Source organism: Pleurodeles waltl, chromosome 9 (genome assembly GCF_031143425.1).
Source record: "Pleurodeles waltl isolate 20211129_DDA chromosome 9, aPleWal1.hap1.20221129, whole genome shotgun sequence".
In the NCBI taxonomy this organism is placed as follows: domain Eukaryota; kingdom Metazoa; phylum Chordata; class Amphibia; order Caudata; family Salamandridae; genus Pleurodeles; species Pleurodeles waltl.
Window position 1 is genome coordinate 151,949,125 of NC_090448.1, and position 27,895 is coordinate 151,977,019.

At 43.5% G+C, this 27,895-nt stretch overlaps 1 protein-coding gene across 2 annotated transcripts in view; it reads right to left on the reverse strand.

Annotated features, from left to right (window-relative positions):
* ERC2 (ELKS/RAB6-interacting/CAST family member 2) overlaps nucleotides 1–27,895 on the reverse strand; it is a 2,244,592-nt gene that overhangs the window by 1,605,097 nt on the left and 611,600 nt on the right. For both annotated transcript variants that reach the window (XM_069206453.1, XM_069206452.1), the window contains one exon: nucleotides 11,494–11,568. In XM_069206453.1, the coding sequence (XP_069062554.1) occupies nucleotides 11,494–11,568 (75 nt within the window). The remainder of the gene's footprint in view (nucleotides 1–11,493; nucleotides 11,569–27,895) is intronic.

Sequence of the window (27,895 nt, forward strand, 5' to 3'; positions counted from 1 at the left end):
AAGCAATGGACTGGAATGTGGCTGCAGCTCGAGGATTACCACTGACCATGAGTAATTTGAGCATTACACTCATCGCAGTTTTGTTTTCACTTGACTGAGAAATATTGTATATTTTCAATACTCTGTATGTGAGCGTTTCCAAAGAAGTTTTTGTATAGAATGCACTACTGCTTACCTACATTTTAGGCTGAACAGGAAGGGAAGCATGCATCTTGCCTTAACTCATCATCTTATAATTTTCTTACAATGCCTTAAGGTATTCAGATCAAGACACTGTGAATTACTCACCAAGCATTTCAAGGTCAGCACTCTCATTTTAAGATGAGCGGGTGTTCAAGATTACCAAACTACCTAAGATCAGGATGCCATAATGTGGATTCTGAGACTGCTCTATTGCTACAGAAACAATATGTGCACAGAGCATTCTTGGTAATGGCTGCTGATTTTGACTATGCCCTTCAACAAAGGAACTGCACTTGAGGATCACATTAGTTTTCAAAAAAGGTGAAAGACATAAACTTTTTTTGTAATAACATCTATGAGTGATTCTTGACAGCCCCTTTCTCCAGAGCTCAATCATTCGCCCCTCATGAGGCATTAAAAGTGGAACATAGTTCAATATGCTACTGTAGCTTTCGGAAGTTATTTATGAATTTTCCTGTGCATTATTTGTGTGCAGAACAATAATAGGGTAGGTCACAGTTTTGTTTTTTACAAAACTCTTGATGTGTTTGGTATTCTATTACCCCCTGAAAAACACAACCTCTCAATGAGCCTTAGTGTCCAACTATTGACAAACCACAGGTTCTGTCAGATGCTACTCATATGACTATAGTCAATGATCACAGGAAGGATGCTAGTTCATCTCTAGCATCCCCCGATAGAGCTTCCCCCAGCCAAGAGGAAAAGACACCAACCTAGTACTCAACATATTACTGACACTTCTAATACGTTCCTTTTGGAGGCTTTGGCAACTTTTCAGGAAAAACTCCTCAAGTTAGTTGAAGGTTCAATACAAACTCTGGTCTCCCCCCATTACTAACCACCTGGAGTCAATTGAGGAACTTTTGTCTGGTTTAAAGGATCCACTAACTTGTCCCCTCGGTATAAGCTGGCATCAGGGGAACCACAGCCGGCCACTTGTATAGGGGTAAATGGCCTAGGCCTTCCTATGAGAGATGTTACTAACATCATACGTTGTGGTGCACGGCTGTTATCCCATTCGTCACACCCATGTTCTGAATTCAATGGATAGTGTACTGTGGTCAGTTAAATTACTGTCTACAGCTAGTACTCACTAGTTTCAGCCTTCTCCCTCTGTGAAACAGAGGTCTACATTGACAAGTGAAAAATCAACCCTATGGCTATTGACTTACCCACAGGTTGCTGTCCTTATGTGACACTATTGGTTAAAAGGCCACCTTTGGTTCCTGGTACCAGTGAACACTGGAGCAGTTAAAGAACAAAGTTATTCATTTGCTCAACTACAAACATGTATTTCCACTTAGCAGGGTCAACCAAATCTTCATGACAAGACGTGTGGGTTGTACCGGCCCACTAACTAAAGTGTTTAAGGGTTATTGCATCATTATAAACTTTAAGCAACCCAGATTTACAGGGGAGTCTTCAGAAAGGTTTTGTACCACCCATTTAGCAAAATAAACACCTAACTGTTGTTAGGGTACAATTTTTTTGTCAATGCCCCCCATACCTCTGTCTAGTAGGTATCAGGTCCTGAGTTTCTGGGAAAACAATAATTGACTCAGTAGTAGGGGTTCTCACCTTCCTTGGTTGTGGGACAGAGGTGGGGCCAATCCTTCGGATTTAGCAATGGAACCTTCTAATCCTAATTTATTAAGTCTATAGATCCCTGCAGGCTGTACCATAGTCACCACCTATTGCCTGATTCCGGTACTAATTTTGGTTTCTGTAATTCCCCGCGGTCACCCCTGTTGAGGCACCATTGTGCATTGTTTGGAAGGGCCTTGAACATGGCTGTAAATTTGTCACCTAGACTGTGTGTGGGCTGTATAATAAGCTGGATTCACCTGGTTAGTTATTACCTCAGTATCTGATGTTATCTGAATACAAGAAACCTGGTGCATTGAACCTACCCACTTTGAAGGTTTGTCCTTTCACTTTTTGGGTGGCTGTACCATCTCAGGTCGAGCGTGTTAAAGGGGACTCCAGATTGCAGTATCAAACAAATTACCAGTTATTGTTAAAAAGTCTTAGTCTGCTACACCTCACTTACAGTTCTTGTGGTTAACAATGAAAGATGGTCCTGATCTGGTGGTAGTTAATTTTTATAATAATGTATTTGATACTACTCGTAGTATGGTGGTTTATACTCTAGATGAAAGATACGAAGCCTTGCTGTGACCTATCCATTCTAATTTTGTTTTAATTTGGGCAGGTGATTTTAATACACAGACACGCCCCCTTCCAGCTAAGCAGATATGTGGCCTTTCTAGTCAAGACAGGGGTCCATATCTCACATTTTCCTTATCATGCTTACCGGTATGCACAGAATTTCTTAATTTTTAAATATAACCTTTCTTTGTTACACTGCAAACAGCATGATGATGGGGGACAGATTCCATCTTTTACTGGCAGTAATTACCACTCTGCTATTGACCATATCCTGATATCTAACTCAGCTCCAGAATTGGTTATTATCCCCATTATTATCCCGACTGTAATGAGCGATCACAATCCAATAGTTTTACCACATCTGTTTTGGGCTACTGATAATGTAGAGGACTTACCTACAGTTAATATAGCTCCCATGCCCCCAATGGGGCACTAATCAAATGGACAGTAATAGAGACCCATAGTGTTTTGCATCAACCTGTAAGTTGTGGCTTGGTGAGTTTGGTTACTGCCTGGGGGAGGTGGTGGATCATGAAAGATGTTGCCAGCTTTTTACAAGATTATTGAAACAATCAGTTCCCTTCTTACTGGACCATTGAGAGCCAATAAAGTTAGAACTCTGAGATGGTTTGACCACTCGTGCTCAGGCCTCTCGGCATCTGAAGTTGGCCCTTCATTGCTCCCCTAGAGATCATATGGTTATTAAGTCCCTCTGTAAAATATATAAGCAGGCAGTAGTTCCCAGGAAGAAAGTGCTACAGGAAGAAGCCTCATCTAAATTGATCCAAACTTTTGAGACAAGAAATACTAATTTTTTCTTGGAAACGGGTAATCTCCCTTTCATAAAGAGTGACAATTCAGGAGCTCAAATTGTTTATTCCTTGCGAATCATGAGAAGCTCATTTGTTGGCTATTTTTAATCCAACCCAGGAGGGCAGTTGTCTATCAGTGTATGGGAGAGCACAAGCAGGAATTTTCTTCCTTTAAATATTACTCGTGAGGAGGTTCTCTTTGTCCTTCAGCAAAGTAAATCAGGGAAGGTCCCAGGGCCAGACGGAGTACCCGTGGATGCCATTAAAGCAGTAGGGATTTATGGGGCCCTATCCAGTCCCGCATGTTTAATGCAGCAGAGGTGCATGTGATCCCTGCTGCCTGGGCAGTTTTGATTATTGTTCCTGTCTTTATTAAGGGCGATAAATCAGATGCCAAATGTTACCACCCTATCTCCCTTCTGGATGCATCAGTTAAACTGATGAGCAAGATTTTGTTAAAGAGACTAGAGGAGTAGGCCTAGGATAATTCTATGTTATCAGAAATACAGTTTGGATTTAGGAAGCAACTGGGGACGGTGGAGCAATGTATAAATCTGGAGTTGTTGATTGGAAAGTACACAAGGGCTGGGTCTGCACCCCTTTACTTAAGCAGCATGTTTGATTTGGTGGATCACTCCATTCTTTGGTCAACATTGACTTCTCTTGGTGCCCTAGAAGAGATCATTTGTTTTCTTGCACATCTGTATGAGAATTTATCATCAAATGTCAGATATGACCCACATGGCAAGTGCACTCCCCCATTTAGGGTAAAGAGGGGAATTAGACAGGACTGTGTATTGGCTCCTGTCTTGTTTTTGCTTTTTTGTTAATGGTGTTGATGGTGCTCTTCAGGCCCTGCAGGCCGATGCACCCGGTGTCGCCGATCGTCCTGTTCCTGTGCTATTACACGCCAAAGACACTGTTTTATTATCAAGGACACCCATAGGCCTGCAGAAACTGATGAATGTATTTGGGGCTTCCTAAAACTAAAACCTATAAAATGGTTTGTGGGAAAAAATTGCAAAAAAGTCAATCTTTCTTCATTGGTCTGTGGGGTTATACCACCAGCCTCCACCTACAGGTAGAGGAAAATATCTTCTCAAAATGCCTGTTATGCATGCCTCCTTCAACGTCATCCCTGATTGCCCATAAAGACGTTGGTTTGCAATATTTGAAGGACCTACTTTTATTAAAACCATTACTACTTTGGTTCTGTATATGGACCAAGGACAAAACAAAATTTACAAAATCAATCATTTCTGACTGCCTTACTCTGGTTTATGTTTCCCATATCCCCTGGCTCTCCAAGTGAATGATGTCTGACCTGAAAGACCCTCTTAAAATACTATCTCTCGATAAAATTTCAATCAAGTTGATATTTTTCAAACAAAGATATGAACGCAGAAGGCATAAGGAGCGGAAGAAAACTACTGTTGCCTTTTATATGTCACTTAATCATCATGAGGGCTTCTAATATTAGTTACAATGTGTCAATAGCCTCCAGCATCGATACATTTCAACCAGATTATCTATGGGCACTGTTCATCACTTGGTTGCTTTTCCTTATGTGAAGGTCCACCCACTGGGCACAACACCATGGGGGTCATTTTGACCCTGGCGGTACGAGACCGCCAGGGCTAAAATGACGGAAGCACCGCCAACAGGCTGGCGGTGCTTCCTGGGGGATTACGACAGCGGCAGAAGCGCTGCATGTAACACCGCCGGGGCCGGCGGTTTTCTGCCACAATGGCCCCGGCGGTAGTAATCCACCAGGGCAGCGCTGCTTGCAGCGCTGCCCAGGGGGTTACGAGTCCCCGACCGCCAGCCAAATCGCCAGGAAAAGGATGGTGGTACGGGGAGTCGCGGGGCCCCTGGGGGCCCCTGCACTGCTGCCCATGCCAATGCTATGCAGACAGTGAAAAGCGCGACGGGCTGGCGGCCATTTGGAGCCGGCTCCCATGTTGCGGCCCACATCCCCGCTGGGCCGGCGGGCGGAAACTCGGTTTCCACCCGCCGGCCCAGCGGGGATGTCAAAATGGGCACCACGGGAGTGCGCCCGCATTGGCGGCCGCCCGGCGGTTACAACTTGGCGGGCGGCAATGTTGTAATGAGGCCCCATGTCCCTGCGATGGCTTTTCTAAGCAGAGCACTCAAACCTGTTTTTGAACATGTTTATCTTTTTATCCGTAAAACTCTGAATACAGATTCAAATTCCACTTAATTAATACATTAGAAATATGATACAGTGGTTACATGGCTGACATTGAAGACAGAAAACCAGCATTCCAATCCTTGCTTCATCCCTTTAATGCTCTAAAAGCCTTTTTCGACAGTTGAATGTACACTACTTAATGTTTAGTTTTAGGTCTGGCCAGTCTATTGCTTTCCGAAAATACACAATATACATACATAGGTGGGCTTTTAGTCAGCAAGCTTCAATTATTGGTCTACTGAATTGTCATTCATGTGTTGCTTCTGCCCATCACAGTATAAAACATGAGGTGTTAATTAACTGCCCAAAGCTTGTGCACATTGTTCGCATCCACTTAAAAATAGTACTTTTCTCTTCAGCGACAAAGCTCTTTCAAAGAGTGCTTTTTTGATTATATTGACATATGTTACCTTCAAAAAACATTTCTTTATTTTACTTGCACTTCAGGTTTCCAGTTAGATGTGGGTGCATGTCCTGTCTCATTTTTAGGTCGAGCGTGCAAGCGCTCTGACGTGTTTAAATTTATCTGTGGGCTTTTAACCACACCCATAGAACACCCATCACTATCACTCATTCATGGGCTTGCCTTTCAAAAATTATTTGTTATCATTGGTAAATGCTTTACGTTTATCCCTCCTTGGGGCAGTTTTGTTACCGCCTTGTCCATCATCTCTGTTACATGGATAATTGCATGTTTGCCAATAGATTTGACTGCGAGCGAACTTCTTTTTCCTTTTGTGTCTCTCCTTTGGGCTTATGCTCATGGCAGCCAGGGTGCTTTGAATAGGCTCGCTTATTCCAACTATTTTACTTTTCATTTTAATTTATGTGGCAAGAAAAGTTCAGGTAGGAATTCACAACCCTAATACCTCTAACTGGAGGAAACGCGAGACCCATTACATTGCAAATGCTTGTTAAAGTTGCTATGAAAGGTTTAAGTGAATTGTGACATAGAAACTACTTCTAATATGAGTGCATGTGGGATGATCACTTCTTCTCGCCTTCAAAAGAAACAGTCATAAAATACATGCCACACCTGAAAGGCGTGTTTTCCTTTTTTAAACTTCTGTGAATGTTTTTTTCTTTTAGCGGTTTTGTTGCAAGGATATGCTGGCCACAATTACGTGAGGCCTGTTTTTTGTTTTTTTTATAGCACATGCATACAATACAAAATGTAAAAAAAAATACCATTGCATCATCATGCCAAGACAGGGCCTAGTGGCTACATTAGTGCTTGCTTTATTACCTGGGGAGCGAGCAGTCTAGGAAATACGTCTTACATTGTGATCAGGCCTCGCCATGACACCAGAGATGCATGCTATTGTGTGGCCTTAGCTAGCTGAAACATACACCTCGTGCCTTATCAAATTAAGTTGGCTGGACTCCCTCACGTGAACCAATGAGAGGAAAAACAATTAGCTGTCTCTCTCCGTCTTAGCAGCAATGGTATTCGACCTCGCAGTAATCAACGGGTGATTAAAATGGTCTTTGTATTTTAGGGTACATCCCCGGAGTGGACCCATGGTTACATTGCAGATTTTCAAACGAGAGTTGTTTGACTACTGACAGGTTACTTCACCTCACTGTGCCTCTCTTCCATTAGCTGCCACAACTGGGAGCCCGTAGAAAGTTGTTACTGAAACATTATTTATTTGAGGTTTCCTCAACAACAGTTTAAGAGAAAGGTTTTGAATAACCCTTAGGTTAGCCAGCCAGTGCTAAAACTAATAAATATATGGAATTGGGGTTTAGTTCTAATGCAGTTGATTATTTTACATTGAGGAACTAGGAAGAAACTGTTATTTTAGTATTTATTTTGTCATGACGATTAATCTGACCCATAACATATCCTCCATTATGTAAAAATCTATTTCTGCTGGATACGTCTGTCATTGCAGTCGTTTCAGGGCTCTCGGCTTATTCCATCTGAACAGCAGGTCACAATTTCAGAGCCCAGCAATGAATATTCAACTTTCAGTAATTCTAGGATGCTGTAAAATCTACAACTGTTTATCAGGGGCCTCTCTCAGGCCAGGGTACAGTGTTGAGGGGCCCTCCTGGAACTCAGCCACCGCCCCCAACCTCACCGCGGTGATCTGCAGGGGCCTTTGTTGTGCCACTGCTGTCTACTGAGTATATACACACATATTTTGTGGTGGGTTTCACTGCAGAATTAAGGAGCAGGTAAAACCTGCGAGGGACTAACAATTTCACTATAAGACAGTAGCTTTTTATCAACGATTCGATGGGGACTCTTTGTTTCTACTACATCTCACAATGTATTGCTTTCCTATGCTGTAAGTGACATAACTTCGAATGCTTGTCACCTCAAATAAGTTATGGTGATACTAGGAAAAGAGCAGAGTAAAAAAATGATCATCAGGTGACTTTTCACTCTGTTTAGATGCCAAGTGTCACATATGACACCTTAGGCTACTGTTGAGTATTTAGCTAACAGCAGTTTGCCTGTTTGGATACTTCAAAAGTTACAATAAAATCAAAAATAGATGTCCCAGAAGGCCAAAGGTGTGTCTCACATGATATGGGGCCAAGTGGCAGCTTTGAATCCTAGGAATGTTACGAAATTACTTACCTGCTTTCACTGTCATTGTTATACAATAACTATAGGAATTAATATTAAAATGTGTACATTGGTGGAAAGTCAATGGGTAGCAGCAGGCCAAAGCTAGAGACCTAAAATAAACCTCCTTCCCTCATCTCTCCCAGGCATGCTCACCCTTGCTCCGTATCACCACAGAGCACATACCCCATCTGTGAGCTTTCCCTCCACTCAAGAAGGATTAAACATGTGCTAGTCAAAGAGATTCAATGGAAGCAAAACAATACTAGAATTTATATGTTAAATGGAAAGCTTAGAACTGGATTATGTAGTCCTACAACAAGCAGTAGCACAGCTGGGCAAGAAAAGCCCTCAAGCAGTCGACCACAAGTGACCAGCGGCCACATGTACAAACCATGTTACCGGTCGCAAACGGCCCATCAGGTCGTTTGCGAATGGAAAATTGCATTTTGCCATGTACAAAAGGCAAATGCAATTCGGTAACTTGATAAGAATCCCATTTTGCTTTTGCAATTTGGTATTAGGAAGAGGCGTGTTTAGGGCATCCCTTCCTAAAACTGAATAGAACTGGCATGTACGAATGTTTTGCGACCATGAATGTGAGCACAAAACATTCGCAGTTGCCACCAACTTCAAATTGGTGGTAACCATTCCTAAACAGAAAGGGGTCCCCAAGGGACCTCTTCTCCTTTGAGAATGGTGCACAAAACTTTTTTCACAGCAGGCAGTGGTCCCATGGACCACTGCTTAATCTGAAACAATGAAAAGAAAACTTTTTTTTTTTTTTTTTGTTATCCTTTGAGGAAAACGGGCTGCATTAGAAAAAAAACCTGCTTTATTTAAAAAGTGGTCACAGACATGGTGGTCTGCTGTCCCTTGCAGGCCACCATCCCTGTGAGTGCAGCCATTCCCAATGGGGTTAAGATTGCGACGTACCTCCTGATTATTGATGAGATAGGTAATTTGCAACCCCATTGGGAATCGCAAACAGTGTGCTTTACACTGTTGTACATTTTGTTTTGCGACTCGCAATTTGCGATTACCAAAAGAATCGCAAATTGCAAGTCACAAAACATAGGGGGTCATTCTTACTTTGGCGGGCGGCGGAGGCCGTCCGCCAAAGTAACCCCGTCAGAACACAGCACCGCGGTCGAAAGACCGCTGCGGTGATTCTGAGATTTGCCATGGGCTGGCGGGCGGCCGCCAAAAGGCCGCCCGCCAGCCCAGGGCAAATCAACCTTCCCACGAGGACGCCGGCTCAGAATTGAGCCGGCGTAGTGGGAAGGTGCGACGGGTGCAGTGGCACCCGTCGCGTATTTCAGTGTCTGCATAGCAGACACTGAAATACTTTGCGGGGCCCTCTTACGGGGCCCCTGCGGCACCCCCTACCGCCATCCTGTTAATGGCGGGTTTCCCGCCATGAACAGGATGGCGGTAGGGGGTGTCTGAATCCCCATGGCGGCGGAGCGCGCTCCGCCGCCATGGAGGATTCAGAAGGGCAGTGGTAAACCAGCGGTAAACCGGCGGGTGACCGCCGGTTTACCCTTTCTGACCGCGGCTGAACCGCCGCGGTCAGAATGCCCTTCGGAGCACCGCCGGTCTGTCGGCGGTGCTCCCGTGGCCGGTGACCCTGGCGGTCACCGGCCGCCAGGGTCAGAATCAGGCCCATAATGTCATACATCTGGCCCTAGGTACTCAGACTGCAATGGAAACACCAACACTGTGGGCATTGGTGATTCCAGGACGGGGGAACACTCCTGATTATAATCTAATGAGGAACAGCACACTCAAATCAGTGTTTCTGCGCTAATACCTGCATGCTTTTCACCATGCAGGTTTTCACTTGACCTTTCCAGGTGCTTTGAGCAGGAGTAGTGCACCATCTGAAAACACTCCAGCTGGTTGAGCTGACAAGTTATGTAATCCTGATGAGGCAGTAACTCCCAGTATTGGCACCAATGGGCCTATTGGGCCACTGAATAGGGCCATGGATGTTCAAAAAGAGGGCTTCAAAGTACATATCACGAGAGATGCACTTCTATCATAAGTGAAACTTCTGAAAACTTAAAACGATCTTCTGGTGTAGAGGAAAACACAAATTCTCTTTACTCAGACCCAGGTTGGGACTGGCTTATAGGGCAGTCAGGTAATGCCCAGTAGGCTGGTCTGAAAAGTCACTGTGTGGGCCTATTTTTTGGCTGTTTCTTGCCCCGTTTTTAGGGTCGAGCCTACGAGGGCATGCGCTAGCGCATGCGTCTCGTATGAGAGACTTTGGTGTGTTCAGTAAAGGGCTTGGAGCCCGTCTGTCGCTCACCATTTGATGATTTGCATGGCACTTTTCTTTACAGCCTTGTAATTCATCAAGGCACGCCTGGCATCACTTCCGTTTCTCTGTCTGGATTAGGGATCAAGCACTAATTGATGCAACTTAATTAGTGCCCATCCACTGCTCCCACCGTGCTCGAGGGGATATTTGTTGTTTTTAAGTTCAAGAGCCCCGCTAACAGAAGGCTTGTGACTGGCAAAAACGTGCCCATCAGGCACAAAATTGCAAAGTTTTATTTTTTAAAGCGAACTTTATTTTATTTTGCCAAGTCTCCTTTTCTCAGTTTCTTCTTCTTTTTTCTTTTGTTTTTGATCGTGGGCGCTGTTGTAAAAAAATTACAATTGTTCGAAATATGGGCGACCTATTGCATTGCAAATGCTTGTTTTTGTATTGGAGCCAGTTTTTACTCTTAATGTCCCTGAATTTACCACGAATATTGCCGGCAACGAGCACTAATACTTTCGTCCCCACATACCTTAAAACACACTTATATAGCGTGTCTTGACGAGTTCTAAACGTGCCTAATTTGAAAGTGTGGTCCATTTTTTTTTAGCTATCTGATTTGCTAATGGGGTTACTATTATTTCGGTGCCGGGGCCTAATTTCTGTCCCAGTCTGACCCGGCTCACACCTGCATTCTTAACAATCGTAAACAATTGGTATTCTAAAATGTTGTTTTGTCTGATAATGCCATCTTGGTTTTTTGGACCTATTGTGACATCATTCACCCGAAGGTCCTTTTAATCTCTGCAGCACGTTTCTTAATCAGAAGTGTGCCTACGCACACCACATGGCCGTATATATAACATTGCGTCGGTATCTACGGCTAAAAAGTATTGGTGTTTTAATTAAAATACACTATCTTTGTAAACCACCACAAAATATTCACGTAGACATATATGCAAGCAACCTTACATAAGTGCATATGTACTAATAACAAGACAAGGGCACTGAACGCATCAAGTAATTTACTTTACAGTAGTACACTTTCACGTTTTTGTTATTTCACAGATATGTATTGACTTAATGTTCATTACATCAAAAAGCAATCACAAAACAAAGGAAGCAAGTGAATTTGTCCTCCCTCAAGACATGCAACAGGCACAGTGAAAAAAAAGAAACTCAAACATTCTGATAAAAAAACCACCCAACACAAATGGAATAAAGCGCGCTCGTTAAAAGCACATACCTTCATCTCAATTACTGTCTGAAGCGCTTTCGTCTTGGCAGGCTCCGGCTGCAGTTGAGTTCTTCGATGCAGCTCCTGTGGAGGGACCCGATAAAAATAAGCTTGACGGCTCATACTTTAAAAAATATTGTTTAATCAGAGAAATGCACGTCCCCCTCAAAAAAAGAGGGTATTTCACGAGCAAGTTCAGGGGCGACAGAAGCTACAAGTGCACAGTTTCATAATGCCTGCAGCATAACTACAGTGTCTTATGTTACAGGCAGTGTGGCTGGCGCATGCACTATTTCTAAAACCCTATCAATATTTAATGTGCTCTCTGACAAAGACCGGGAGCGAGCAATCTCTGGGTGCACGTGCATTCATACAGGTCATGTTTTCCAAAATGCTCTCCAGAAAACTAATAGTAACTCTACTTCTTTTCTCTGTGTACATTTTATTGAAGTGTTATGCATACAGAATCACAGTAACACAAACAGTATCAATTGGTTTTTCAACAACTGTAAAAATTAGAGTTTATAACATCATTACGATTTTTTTTTTTAAACACAGAAATTGCTGCAGGGATTTCGGTCACTTCGGGGACAGGGCAAATCACACCATTATAAATATGTCCGTGGGGGTCCACCTAGAAATTAGGAATTACCTGGATAGTCAGTAATGATATGTTCTATTTCCCTAGAAATTTCTAATTTTGGACTAAACCTTTACCTGGAGTTCTCCAGGGCCGAACTGGCTGTAGCGGGCATCAGTCATTTCCCCATGAGGCTGGAAGAGTGGGGACTGGCTTTACAACGACCAGTTTTGCGGCGGCCCCCAGTAACAAAAGCAGCAGTGCTTCGCACTTCCACACACCAAACCCCAGGGTAAAATTGCCAGGGCTTTTTTGGGTTCCAAGTCTGGCCCTGGAGGTCTCTGCTACTTTCAGCAGCTGAAAACTGCTGGTGAAGGGAAACATTACAACATTTTGATGAGGAGGTAACTGCTAATAAGTGGGCACTGCTGATTTGGACTGCAAAGTCAAAAAGAGAAAGGGAAACAAAGTGATAAAACTATACACAGGACATCAGTACAGTCCCGGATCTAGGAACTTTTATCTGGGTGGGCCAAGAGTGTGTTCGGGTGGGCCAAAGTGTGCTCAGTTGTCGTCAATTCCTTGAGGTAGCCTACAAGCTCTAGCTTTACAATATATCTTCTTCCAAACTGTCATACAAAACATTTGGAGAGTTATTTGAGAGTAAGAATTGATCCCTATACTCGTCATTCCCAAACCTGATCGTCTGCAGCAGTCCAGGCTTCAATACAAGCACCTGGATCCCAAGCAGATTGTAACAGTAGTTCAAAGCTTAAGGCAGACCCTGGTACCACCCCCAAGCCTTGACATCTTTGCAATAGGAAGACGGGCTATTTACTGCTTGCAATTTGCCCAACACTTATTTCTTTGCACACTGTGATCTTTGTAACTGTTTATTTTCATGTCACCTCTTGCTTTCATTGATTAAAAAAATGAAAAAACAGCAACATATTTGGAAAAAATAATGTAGTATTTTTGACTACTGACAGCAGTATTCCCACCTGTTAATTGTACAGCTGGTAAATATGTTACTTTCTGGAGTTGTATTACGCAGAGCAACCCGGGGGGCACAACGGCCTCTTTGTGCATCCTTGGGGTACTATGTTATTACAGAAGGCGGTGACCCTTCCGCAATACTGATAGCGCTTGTGCACATGTAGGGCCAGCATTATCTTCAGACTGCATTCCCTCATTTGCATAGGCACATGGCCCCATTCAAATGAGGGAATGACTTTGCCTCTACGCCCGCCCCATTTTAGGGATGAGGGCTCAGGGGTAAACAGACCCTTTGGCTGCTCACTGACAGTACTTCACAAAACGGTGGTGCATAGTTAGTATGCATCCTTAAGCCAGCCCTTTAAATGGTGCTAAGGGGGTACAATGAACCCCCGAGACATCACCCTGCAGGGAAGTGTAGTCACTCACTGCACCTGCCTGCAAAGGGACCTCTCTCTCCTCTTTAAAGTGCAGCAGCATGCAGTCTGCATTATGAAACACATTATGGGGGTCATTCTGACCCCGGCGGGAACTGCCAATTGACCGCTCCGCGGTCAAAAGACCGCTGGCGGCATTCCGACCTTCCTGCTGGGCCAGCGGGCGCTAACAATGTTAGCGCCCGCCGGCCCAGCGGGAAGGGGGCCTGCAGCATTGAAGCCGGCTCCGAATGGAGCCGGCGGTGTTGCAGGTGTGCGACGGGTGCAGTTGCACCCGTCGCGCTTTTCACTGTCTGCTAGGCAGAGAGTGAAAAGCAGGCTGGGGCCCTGTTTGGGGACCCCTGCACTGCCCATGCCAGTGGCATGGGCAGTGCAGGGGCCCCCAGGGGCCCCAGGACATCCGTTCCCGCCAGTCTCTTCCTGGCGGTGTAAACCGCCAGAAACAGGCTGGCGGGAAGGGGGTCAGAATCCCCTGGGCAGCGCTGCTTGCAGCGCTGCCCTGGCAGATTTGCCCAGCCGGGGGAAATCCGGCGGTAAACCGCCGGACCCGGTTTTCTGACCGCGGCTTTACCGCCGCGGTCAGAATGGGCAGGGAAGCACCGCCAGCCTGTTGGTGGTGCTTCCTCCATTCGCGGCCCTGGCGATCTTTGACCGCCAGGGTCGGAATGACCCCCTATGTCTATACTTATAAACGGTAGCTCTGTATTTCACTAAAAATGCTGCCCACAGGATAGGCATGGGTGCAGCCGGCTGCCTGAGGGCAGCACATTAATTTTAACTGGGCACACTGTCCCTGTTTGCACCCAGCAGACTTGTTTAATGGTGCACAGTGGTACAAACAGGGACAGGGACCTCTATTCATAATACAGGCCCTGATGTTCTTTTGAAAACTCCCTTACAAACTCATCCATACATAGGCTTGCCTCCTTCTCATGCGCTTCAATGATCAAATTCTGTTTCCACTCATTGTGCGGTGGAAAAGATTGAAGATATGAGATATTGTTGAAAAGGAGCTCTCACAGGTTGCAGCTGCAATCTCTATCACAAGTGCAAATACAAGCATTTCATTAAGTACAGGGAAAACTTCAGAATAATCATGCTCTAGTCCACTCACAAATGGTGGCAACATCTGCATGAGTGCCTGGAGGTGAGATGTGTTTTCACGGTGTGGAAGCATGAGGCACTGACAGTGCTGACTTGGGCTGCTATGTCGAGTTTGAAGTTCATGATGATCCTGAGGTTCTATGCATGGGTGATGGGAGTGGGAGTAGGTGTTAGCTCTCTCGGTCACTAGTGGAGTCACTTCGGAAGGATCTCTACCCAAAGATTCCAACTTCGGTCTTTTTGGTGTTCAATTTCAGGCAGTTGAACTCCATCCACCATTTATAATCTGAGCAGATTCAGATCAGGGGGAGAAGCACTGAGACTCTGTTTGTAAATGGTGAAAGTTTGTTCTTGTGTATCTCTTGCATGCAGGATCTACATAAGCACATGTGCAGTTTGAGTGAGCAATGTATGTGTATAAATGTGTGTAGTGTTTTTTTGTATGACCATTCTGGAATGGGTGCTACAGCATGCAGCGTTCTTTGGGGCCTGGTGAGAGTGTGTTTATGCGTTATGTGTAAACATGGGCCCTCATTTCAACCTTGGCAGGCGGCAACCGCCGTCTGCCAATGCGGCCGCACTCCCGCATGGTCTATTTGGAGAAACCTGTATGCAGGATATACATTTCTCTGAAAATCATATTTTGTTTGTGTCTAAGCTTTAGCGATATCAATTAAAAAATATATCTGTTAAATTAATTGTTTGGTTTGGAGGTAAGTTTGGATAACAAGCAATATTGCCCCTGTATGTATACCATGGAACACTGCATAACTCTTCTTAGCCCTTCATTGAACTCAATTATGATCAGTGCTATTGCTAGTAGATGAGATTAGACAAAGAGTAAGATCATTATAAACAGGACCACTGAAATTATGTGTCAGGGGAGAACCAAATTATGCAGCAGGGGAGGACCAAATTATGCAGCAAACAAAGGTAAATTATATGGCATAATGCTGCACATTTTGTGATAGTATCACTTCTTTTTTTCCCTTTTTTAACACTTGTTAAAACTGTCTGGGCAGAAGTTGCACCTCATTGGTACAAGTTATTACCCAAATATAGCAATAAGAAACAAAAAGGTGACCAGTCAACCTTTTCACAGGCCTTTTACTCTGCTGCAATAGGTGTTGAGCTATTTGTAGTAACTTTTGATCTTGTTGAGCTAGAAAACGTCTTAAATCTGCTGATTATGCAGTAGATGACAGATTATGCGGAAAATGCAGCAAATCCATAATTATGTGGAAAATACCATAGGAGCAAAATTGCATAATTTGAGTGGTCCTGACTATAACCTGGCACTGTGTACTGCACAGTAACAAGATCTCAGAATAGATCTCAGAATAGATCTCAGAGTATGAAATGCTCACATTTGTAACCTTGCCACACTGGTGAGAATAAATTCAGGCCAGCACAATTTCTTACTCAAGATAACATGGTTATTTACTTTATCAAAGCATCTGGCAGTGAATAGACAGCCACACATACTCTAGTAGACATTGGGATTCCACATTAATTCTTAGGTAAGACATTTATTTGGACAGACATGTATGATTCCCTTGTGGCTGTTCAGCCAATGAGGCATGAACTACCACTATCTGAACAGTTGAATCTGTGCCCCATTCTACAATATATTACTGTGTGCATCGTAAATAGACTAAATACATAAACTCTGTCAGAACCCCAACACAGAACCAGCCATTATTGAGGAGCAGAAGGCCACTCACAGCCCTGATTCCACTGCACCTGCTGCATCACTGGCAGGAAAACTCTTGTCCCTTCTCCCCAACACACACCACCCCACTGCAGCTTGCCTCAGACATGAGCTAGGGTTGCCACCAGGCTGTTTTCTCAGAGCCAGCACAAAATTAGGGAAAATGTATTTTCCCCCTCAGTATTTTTCCCCCACCCCATATCAGTAAATAATTATACCTGTAATAAATAAAACAATACACTTTAAATGTATTCCTGAGGTTCCTTAATGCCCTGTGACTGATAATTAAGGTAAACAAAATGAAAAAATATGACAGGAGAAAGGACCTAATATGTGCGTTTTCCGTGGCCTCTTCAGCTTTGACTGGGAGGGCCAAAGGTCATGTTGCCCACCCGCTAGAACCGGGCCTACATCACAAGAGAAAAATCCTGATATATAAAAATCTCTACAATCCAAGACGTGGGCTTAAACAACAGCATAACATTTGAAAAACTCCACACATAGGCACAACACATTTCAAGAAAAGTAGACCAAATAACCTGTAAGTATCAAGGAACTGAGATGCTTCTCAAGGGTCGGTTGTGATCATATGTAAACCTGGGTGGAACTTGAGGAGTTTTACTCTGTGGAATTTTGCTGAGCTACATAAAAACTCTGAGAGATTGCATGGAGTTCTGTGTGTGGGTGGAACTCGGGCATGTTGTACTGCTCGCACTGATTTTTAGCGTTGGGAGCTTCTTCCTCGCTGTAAAATGAGTGCAAACAGCACCACGCGGTGCGTCCGAGGGTGATGTTTTTTTCTGCCACTCGAGTAGATTTTCTATTCGAGCAGCAACTTTCTCAACGCAAACTGTCATGACCTGCCAGGACCTGCCGCTACTGCCCGTGTTGAGAAATCTCACCAGGAGGCATTGGCGCACCCAAATATTGTGCTAGGGTATGCAAATTCTAACTGACGCTGTTCAACTTAACGTTTGTGAGGTGCTTGCAAGAAATAACTCTGCCAAACGGCGGTTGGCAGAGTTTTGCCAGAACTCTGCACTCTAAGCAAATCATCGAGTAGGCAAAGCTCTGCAAGCTCTGCCAGCAGAGTGGCAATTATTAATATAAAAATATAGAAATATAGCAAATAAAATATAAATGCATCATATATTAACTGTTGTGCTAACATGATCAACAATATCTTTACTATCTAAAAATTCCAATACAACTATGCAGGTTAAATAATTATATAAATAGATATATATCTTCACAAAAAAAATAAACCTTAACGTGGCGTTATAGCTAGGTGGATACATCAGTGACAACATTAACATTTTGATTTAAAAAAACTCAGAAATTCATCAGTTATAGTTTACGGAGCTAACAAAAACTTACACTCCCACCATACACTGCTTAGGACCTCATACATCACATCACTTATAACATGTTTAATTACATCACATACATCACTGATGACATTTCAGATGACATCACTAATAACATCACTGATGACACACTGATGGCTGTGTTCATTTCTATTATATTTTACATAATGGTGAGTAACTACCACATTACTTCTCTACCTAGTTTTGTACAGCCTGTGTGGAGCTAATAGGTGTAAGGGTTTACAAAACACGTGCTCCTAATGCATCATAGATGTGTAGAGGTAATGAACACATTATAAATCTTTGTACTGTAGAGTAACTCTATTTGTGTCCAGTATGTTCCACACAAGTTTTTTGGCTCTGCAGAAAACGTTTCCAAGAGGGCAAAGAGTCTATGTAGTGGATACTAAGTATTGTAAGCAGCCTAGAGTTTTTAGACAGAATCATCGTAGCGTTACAATTTCAACATAACATAGAAGACTGTGTGCACCAGGTACTAAACTATGTACATGTGCATGTTTAGCTTCAAAAGGTAGGGTAGGTACATTTTCCGCCACAGGCTGCAAGTGGTATAATCATTGGAAAGGTGTTGCATAGAGTGTACATTGCTCCTAATAGATACTTTATAATATCCAATGGAGTAGGACACAGTAAGTGAACCGGCACCGCCACCGGGGGATGGGGTTCCCTGGGCCATTCCAGGCTTGATGCATTGAGGGGGGCATGTCCCCTCCATTAGAACTCCCTTTAAGTTTTATTTCATCTGCTGGGAAGAGGGGCCCTGGGACCTAAAGGGGCTCATGGAGCGAGCCCCGCCTTAACTAATACACCTTCCTGGTAGATGGGGACTCCGGGAGCCAAAATGGGCTTGGGGAGGGAGCCCTACTCACCCATTCCTGCACATATATTTAAAAAAGAGAATTGTGGATGTAATTTCCTTTTTTAGGGTCGAGCCTGCGTTGCATGAGCTCGCGCATGTGTATCGCAGCGAGACGTTTTAGTTATTAGAAAAGGGCTCTGAGACCTGTCGACGTCACGTCAGTGTGTTTCATTGGTTCGTGGGCTTGCCTAGTAAAATCTGCTTGCTTTCATTAGTGGAAGGCATGCACAAGTCATGCCTTTTCCGGTGGTTAGCCCTCCACGAGCGCAGCAACCAAGTACAGAAAACATGCGAGGCTCGCTATTTTCTGTCGGATCGTGGACTACTTTTTCTCTATTTTCCTAGCGCGATTTCACTTGGCAGAAGTCGAGCGCTTTACACAGTTAATTTCACTTTTTCGGGTTACGTACATAAAAGCACTTTTGCCGATAGATGAAAAGTCGGGTTAGGAGTTTACAACGCGATCAGCTCTAACATGAGCAAACGCGAGACCTGTTGCATTGCAAATGCTTGTTTGTGTTGTTTTTGCCATGATCCTACTAATTTTGTTTTTACTTTAGACTGGATGGGGCCCTCTGAATTTTCCTCAATAGGTTCTAGGGCAGCAGGACAGAACTAACTGCCTGAGTCCTCTAATGGCTGCCAGCAACATGTTTTTCCATGTTGCTGGCAGCCAGTCAGAGTGCTTTCTCTCATGGGAGCCAGACTCCCGCAGGAGTGAATTTTTCCATGAGAAAAAAAGCTCCCTAAGCCAAACAGAACACTCTATTTTTAACAAGGGACTCTTGCGAGAATCCCTCAGACCCAACCATCCAGATATATAATTATTTATTAACTTTAATTTCTCAAAAACTACCGAATGGATTTACACCAAATCCCAAAAAGCACAATCTGTGGGCCAAGATCTAGATGCCTGCCAAATTTGGTGCAACTCCATTCAGCATTTTTTGCAGTAGCACTGCTTAAGGAAGTCTGTGGAAAATACAGAGGGAAATTTACTTTTGGGATGCAACTTTTTCCTTGGCCCGCTTGACAGATCACCTTGAAAGAAGCTAAGGTGAATGAATTTGCTTTTTTTTTTTTTTGGAAAGTTTCGTGAAGATCTGTCAGACCACCCTAAAGTTATTAGCAAACCAAAAAAATGCTTTGTGTATGGAAAAACAATCTGAACTATAACTACCGAGTAGCAACCACCACTAGACCACATGGTAAGATATGTATATATGGCGGTTGCCACTAGGTAATTATAGGTAGGACCATGTTTCCATAGAAAGCGTTTTTTTTACGTGCCTATATTTTTAGCATTATATGACTAATCTTCACAAAATGTTCCCCAAAAAAAGTGGTCCGGTGATTCTTGTTGTGCACCAGAAGTTTCAGGGTGATCCAACAAGCGGGGCAGAAAAATAGGGGGCTCAAAAAAGGTTATGTTTCCCATGTTAATTCCCATAGGACAGGCCAACACGTCTACAGCCCGAACCACTGGACGGAATTACACCAAATTTGGCAAAAAGCTTGCTGCCAGTACGCAAATTGTGCTTTTTGTTACTTGGTGTAAATCTGTTCACTGGTTTAGGAGATATTTATAGGCAAATAAATTTGTATAGCTCTGGCTGCAAATATTGTGCGATTATTTCATGAATACTTTGTGAAAATTCATGAATGTTCGCAAATATGTGTGCGAAAAGAAGCCTTGTAATTGGCTGACCGCAACCTGACTAGAAAGTTATGACAGCCATTTTATTTCACGAGATACGGTCCCTGGGGTTATAAAATTTAAATTGAAAGTGGCATAAGGTGTCAGGGTGAAGGTACCCGGAATCCAGGTGTGTGATATAGGTGTGTTTCAGAGGCAAATTATAGGTTTAATATAATTTTAGTTTCCATGATTTATTTTCAAAATATTCACGAATATGGAAACATTTGAAAGAAAAACCACAGACTCATTCATACACTAATTAATTCACTCATACATGCACTCAGAGGCTCAGGCGCTCATTCGCACATCCACCCAGACAATTATGCACCCACTCAGATCCACTCATAGACTCACACACCCACTTTCAGACCCACTCTGGCACTCATGCACCCACTCAAACATCCACTGACAGAGACAGGCCCTGTGGCCAACCTGCACTGAGCACGGCCAAAGGCCATGCGTGGTGCGGGTTTGGGTATTTATAAGGGCTTGACTGCAAGGGGTTGGAATAACCTATAGTAATTAAAATTTCTTTAAATTAAAAAAAACATAGAAATACAATGAAAAATCAAAGGTTACAGGGATGTTATATTTAGGTTCTGAATTTACTCGTACAAAACCATAGTAATTCAGCAGTTATTGTTAGAGTTCTGTCAAGTAACTATAACTAGTGCCCTAAGATAACTATAACTCGTGCAGTCGCCATGCACAGCTAATTACTCCACATATTATGTCATTGATGAGATCTTGTATGGCATCATTGATATCACTGCAACATTTGCAATAACATTATTGATAAGAAAACTGTGAATAGCAAGTTCCTCCCAGCTGAGCAACCCCTCTTTTTCCCCTCCCCTTCTTAATGGCAGCAACTGTGCATCTGCGCAGTGGACACACCACTGGTGCCCGAAGGTGTGCCGAAGGCAAGCCCATTGGTGCCTGGACAGTGTCCAGCGCCATGGACCTAGGTCACTGCTCCACCCACAGATAAGATGCCAGGACCCTGCATGCCCTGAACACCGGAGGCTCAGCTGCCTGTCACTGCGCCTCCCCCAAGAACACCCAGGCCTGTTCTCCTGCCGCAACAGCACTTTCAACTGTCCTCACACCCTAAACCCCCCCTCCACTGGACCCCCCTGGACAGCTCTGATGTATACTACTCAACACTCACTCCCTCATCAAACATGCAATAGAAGTTTGGAACCTCCTCAACTCCATCGCCCCAACGTCACCTTCTTCAGAGAGAACTGGATCACTACCTCCTAAGCCCTGGACATCGCCATCCCAACTGTTACAAGATCATACAGCAAGACTGCATCAACCTGCCTGGAGGAGGTGTCACCATCATCCACAAAAAATCACTTCACCTCGCAGAACACCTTTACTTTCAGATCCAGACTAATCCAAACACCATTTACACCCCCCCTCTGGACCATGCCCACCCTTCAGCGAAGAACTGGCAGACTTCGTTGCCCCCCATGGCCTCACCTCAACAGAATACCTACTCCTCAGCAACCTCAACTTTCACCTCAACAACCACAGTGACCCAAACACAGCCACCCTCATGAAGAACCTCACCACACTTGGACTTAAGCAACTGGTAATCCTCCCCACTCACTTAGCAGGGCATACCCTCGACCCTGTCTTCTCCTCCAGAAACCACATCTCCTTCTCACACACCTCCAAACTCCACTGGACCTATCACCACTGTGTCCACTTCTCCTTCACCAAGACTGTCAAACTGCACCAAGCCCACCGCCCGCGCAGGAACTGGACCAAGGTCACCAAAGCCCAGCTCACCACTGCGCCCCTCCACGCCCCACCACCAGACACCACAGATGCCAACACTTAGCCCACATCCTCCACCAATGGATTGCCGACTGCGCCAACACCCTAGCCCCCCCTAAGGAAATCAGCTGACTATAATCACCACAAGAGAACCAGCTGGTTCTTCCTCAAACTCCAGGAATCCAAGAGCACAGGCAGACAACTCAAGAGAAAGTGGAGAAGCAGTAACAGCGCTACAGACCACATGGCCTTCAAAGATGCCGTCACATCCCGCCACCAGCTCAACCAGGAAATCAGCCATTCTGGAGATGCTCAACACCAACACACACAACATCAAGGAACTTTTCACCATAGTCAAGGAATTCACAAATTCCGACATGGAGGCCAGGGGTATCCGTCCCTCCCAAGACCTCTGTGACAGCCTTGCATCTTTCTTCCACCAGAAAATCCAGGACAACTATGAAGGATTTGCAAGCAGAGGGCTACCTTCCCTGCCCACCAGAACCACGGACACTTATCACCAACCAATCTTGGAGCGCTGGACCCCTCCTCACCCCAGAGGACACCCTAAAGCTCATGAATACCACTCACTCTGGAGCAACCTCAGACCCATGCCCCCACCACATCTTTAATCGAGGTAGCTCCACCATCGCTCCCAAACTGTGCTGCACCATCAACTGCTCCATCAAAACTGCCACCTTCCCGAACAACTGGATTCACACAGAGATAAAGCACCCTCCTGAAGAAACCTTCTCCAGACCCTAAAAAGCTGAAAAATGACAGACCTATCTCACTCCTTTCTTTTCCAGCCAAGGTCATCGAAAAATCAATCAATGCCCAGCTCACTGAGTTCATCAAAGCCAACCACATCCTCGACCCCTCACAATATGGATTCAGGAACAACCACAGCACCGAAACTGCACTCCTAGCAGCCACAGATGACATCCGCATCCTACTGGACCACAGCGAGACAGTTGCTCTCATCCTCATCATCCTCTCCAACACCCTGTACACCAGACTACACAACCTTAGCGTCCATGGTAACGCCCTGGAATGGATCTGCTCCTTCCTCACTGGCTGAACCCAGAGAGTCAGGCTCCCACCTTTCACCTCAAAGACGACGGAAACCAGTTGCGGGGTTCTCCAGGGTTCCTCCCTGAGCCCCACCTTCTTTAACATCTACATGGCCCGCTCGCCATGGGCTCAACATCATCTTATACACCGACCACACACAGCTCATTCTCTCCCTCACCAACAAACCAAAAAGACATTTCACAAAGGAATGAAGTCTATTGCTGACTGGATGAGGGACAGCTGCCTCAAGCTCAACTATGACAAGACAGAGATCCTCATCCTGGGGCCTGCCACTTCCACCTGGGTTAACTCCTGGTGGCCCAGTTGCCTTGGAACTTCCCCAACTCCAACCGACCACACCTGCAACCTCTGCATCATCCTTGACACATCACTGTCCATGGCCTGCCAAGTCAATGCCGTCTCCTCTTCATGCTGCCATCCCCTTTGCCAGCTCCAGAAGATCTTCAACGGAATCTCTATCGACACAATGAGAACAGTCACCCAGGCACTCATCAGCAGCAAGCTTGACTACAGCAACACACTCTATGCCAGAATCAATAAAAAACTCCAAGCAAGGTTCCAGAGAATTCAGAGCGCATTGGCCAGACTGATCCCAGACATCCCTAGCCACAACCACATCTCCGCGCACCTGCGAGACCTACACTGGCTCCCCATCAACAAACGCATCACCTTCAAACTTCCCTCCACAATGTTGGACCTGCCTACCCTAACCACTGCCTTTCCTTCTACATCCCCTCCAGGCAACTCCACTCAGAGCAACTGGCCCTCGCTACCTTCTCCAAGATCTGGAAGAATATGTCTGGAGGAAGATCCTTCTCTTACCTCGCTGTGCATAACTGGCACACAATGCCTCTCCACCTCAGGCAGTCCTCATCACTGGCTCAGTTTAGGAAGGGCCTCAAGACCTGGCTCTTCACATGACCCACGCCTTTGAGACCCTATGAGTGATAAGTTGCACTCTATAAATGTTGCTGATTGACTGATTGATTGACTTGATGTTTGTATTGTCCAGTTATGTCTGCAATTGTCTTAACATCAAATACATCTTTGCAACATATACAGTAAACAGATTTCTATGAACTATTAGGTAGTTGCGGAAACCAGCCAGTGTTAGTACTCCTCGAGCCATAATGGATGTTTCGCTATGGCTGAGAAGCGTTCTTAGTTTAGGTGCTTTTCTATAGACTATTTTAGTTTTAACTGCCAATATGCCCTTAAGATCAGGATCAAGGGTTAAGACATCCCAATGTTCATTTAGACTATTGTAGTTTTTCCTGTTGCCATTACTGTAAGTGGTGATAAATCTAATCTGACAACTAGTTCCTTTATTCGATTTGGGACGATCTTTCAACAACTCATCTTGAGTGATTTCACTTGCTCGATTTTTAGCAACCTGCTAAATATTGTAATTATTCCCTCTTCTCAGGAATCTCTCTGTTACATCTGTAGCTTGTTTTTCATACTTCACTTGTAAACTACAGTTTCTTTTGGCCCACAAATACTCACCAAATGGAATATTATTGATCTGCTTCATAAGATGTCCTAACTTTGCATGCAGTACAGCACTTGCTAAGGTTTATTTCCTATGAAGCCGAGATACCAGTATAGCATTGTCAACATACATTTCTAAGACAAGAAAACAAAAAGATGTTTTTCTGTATTCAAGTCTCAGTGAGATATTGAATTGATTGTTATTTAAAACCTCATGATATCCCTTAAGATATCACTCTTTCAGATAACAAAAATAGCATCTATGTAACATCCCCAATAAATGAGTTTGTAACTTTCACTCCATTGCCCAGTCCAGGTATGCTCCCTCTCGTACCAACCCAAAAACAGTTTGGCATCAGAGGGAGCAAATGTGGACACTATCTAGGTATCAAGTTGTTGGTTATGAAGGTAATTTTGGTACAAGAAAAAAATACTAGTAAGTACTATATCTACAAGGTCATGCAGCATTTGTGAGTGTAGAAGAAAACTGGCTGACTCAGTATACAGAAAATATCCGATACCTTCCAGTTCAAAGTGGTGTTCAGTGCTATTGCATAAGCTGTCCACATCCATGGTCACCATGTAGAATTTGGGATCTCATGTGATGTCATTCATTTGTTTTGAAAAGCTTTCATGTCTTTAATGTGCAATAGTAAAGTTCTAACAAAGGAAGCTAGGAACATATTAATATACTAAGAGATATGCTTGGTCAGTCCACCTATACCGGCAATAACAGGGCACCCCGGTGGTATTGTGCCACCTTTGTGAATCGTGGGCAAAAAATATATTGCAGGAGTTTTGGCATTCTCTATCCATCAGTAGTTATACTCTTCAGTATCTAATTGTTGTTGATCAATAGATTCTCCATTTTGTTTCTATCTGCATTTTTTTCAGTTCTACTGCATCCACCCTGGCTTTACTGGATCTAGCTCTTAACTGACCATGTGCTTTACAATCATAATCTTCATAATTCATTATCACCACATTTCTGCCTGTATCGGCTTTTCTAATGATAATTGTTTTAACACTTCTAAGATCATACAGTGATTTCAACTCATCTTCTTTCAAATTTGAATCACTAACAGTCATTTTGAACAAATCAAAATCATTGAGAATTATGTTATGGAAAATGTCCCCCTCATTGTTAGCCTTAGTTGGAGGAATGAAATTTGATTTGGGCTTTAAGCCACTAGATGTACAACACTCAGTATCAATTTGTAGTTGTAAGCCAGATTCTCAATGTCACATTCCTGTTTTTACTCCAGGCTCATAACTAGTGCAATTTCGAACAGTTGATTTATAGAACTGTTTTTCTATATGTATAGCCTCCTTCTTTTGAGATTTGTCAGGAATCTTTTTTTAACTTTAGTTGACAAACAAATTTCAACAGATCCACCTGAGGCAAGAGATCATTATACTTATTAATAGGGCCTGATTTAGATCTCAGTGGATGGTCTACTCCATCTGAACAATGACAGACATCCCGTCTGCAGAGATATCAATCCCATTTTATCCAATGGGATTTATATTTTTGTGGACGAAACGTCTGTCACCGTTGTGGCAGAGTAACCCGGAGTAACGCATACACCGAGATCTAAATCAGGCCCTTAATCCCCAATTTCTGTTTCAGTCAAAGTTCTATCAGAAAGATTCACAACTATGTTCCCTATTTCTTGGATTCTCTCATTCTCTGGGCCCTGGTCCTGACTACCTCTTTGTCCCTGCTTTCTACAATGGTTTCTTGACCGTCTACCCTTCTGTCCTCTAGTTCTTTTCTGTAAATTTCTCTTTCTACGTCCCTCTCACCTTTTTCCACTTGGAGCATCCTTATGCCTCTGAGCTCCCTTCAAAAGAAGGATTATCTAAAATCATTAGGTTGTCTAGAAGTGGATGGGTTCTCCATATCTGATTAATTACTACTTAGTACTACACTAGAAGCACCTCTCACACTAGTAACATCCTCTCTTGCGCTATTGTTTTTGGAAAAGTCCTTATGCATTCTGCCATCAAATTTCTTAGTGTACCTGAATACCCTGCCATATCTATAGTCTCTTTCATCCCTTATGAATTTGATCATTTTCTTCTCCTGTACGTCATCTTGGTATTTATCAATACTTTTTGTCATCTAAAATGTCATAGTTCTTAACTGTCTTGTCCACACAGTTTAGATCCACTGTTTCCTTTATAATGTCCTCTATCTTCTTAGTTAGTATTTTCCTTTGTTCATCAGAAAATTCAATTAACATCTCCATCATATCTCTAGACATCTGTTTCAGTTTGCCTTCCCATCTATCTGCTCTATCCTCATCCAGATCTTCAACAGTGGGAAATATATTGATTCATTGTCCCCTTGGTATAGAAATAATTTCTAGATAGCTCTTTAAAGTTTAAAGTCATGGAGTTCCATCATTTGGCAGACTCTTTTTTCTGAATGTGTTCCACTTTAATGAATAACTCTTTAAGACTTTTAGATTTGTTATTAGTATTGCCACTGCTGGAAGCAACCCCTGAGAATATTCTACTGGCCAGTGCTTCTCTTTGTCAAACATTTTAGACATTTTAGACATTTTCATACAAAATATACAGTTGAAAAATGGCTGAGCCCCTTGCGCCTGCAAATATAAATTAATACAATTAGGGTATCAGGAATCGGCCAGGCACTGTTTGTTACGTGCTCTTATTTTTTACTTCATGTAGATACCCGTATCGGGGAACACATTCATATTAACAGACTATGGAGTCTTGCCACTGTAACTTTACTTTGGATATTCCAATTTGATGTGATTTTTTTCGGATCCCAAGTACAATGCCTTTTCTGCTTGCTTCAGCTTGCGAGTACATCTTGAAAGATATAGTGAAATATGATTAGAAATTCTCTTTGTGCAGCGGGGTTGATATGGTATTTTTCTATTTTTATCATGAGTACTTATGGCTGAGATATTTATATTGCGTAATACCCTGCACTGTTCTGGACTGTAATACTTTCAGTCTCAGAGTTTCTTCACTCTGAAAAGACTTAGACATTTTTGGATATTAAAAGGTCATTGGGACAATTATATTGGATTGAATAGCTAATTGGCTACTTCATGGGTCCTTCTGCTTTGCATAATGATGTGCCATGCTGCGGGGGCAGGTTGACGGCAATGCGTTGTTGTTTCTAGAACTTTCATTTATGGTTTCAAAATTTAAGACTATTGTCCTACATGACACTTTACCTTCTAGAACTTGCAAAATAAAGGAAAGAGCTGACACTCCAGCATTAC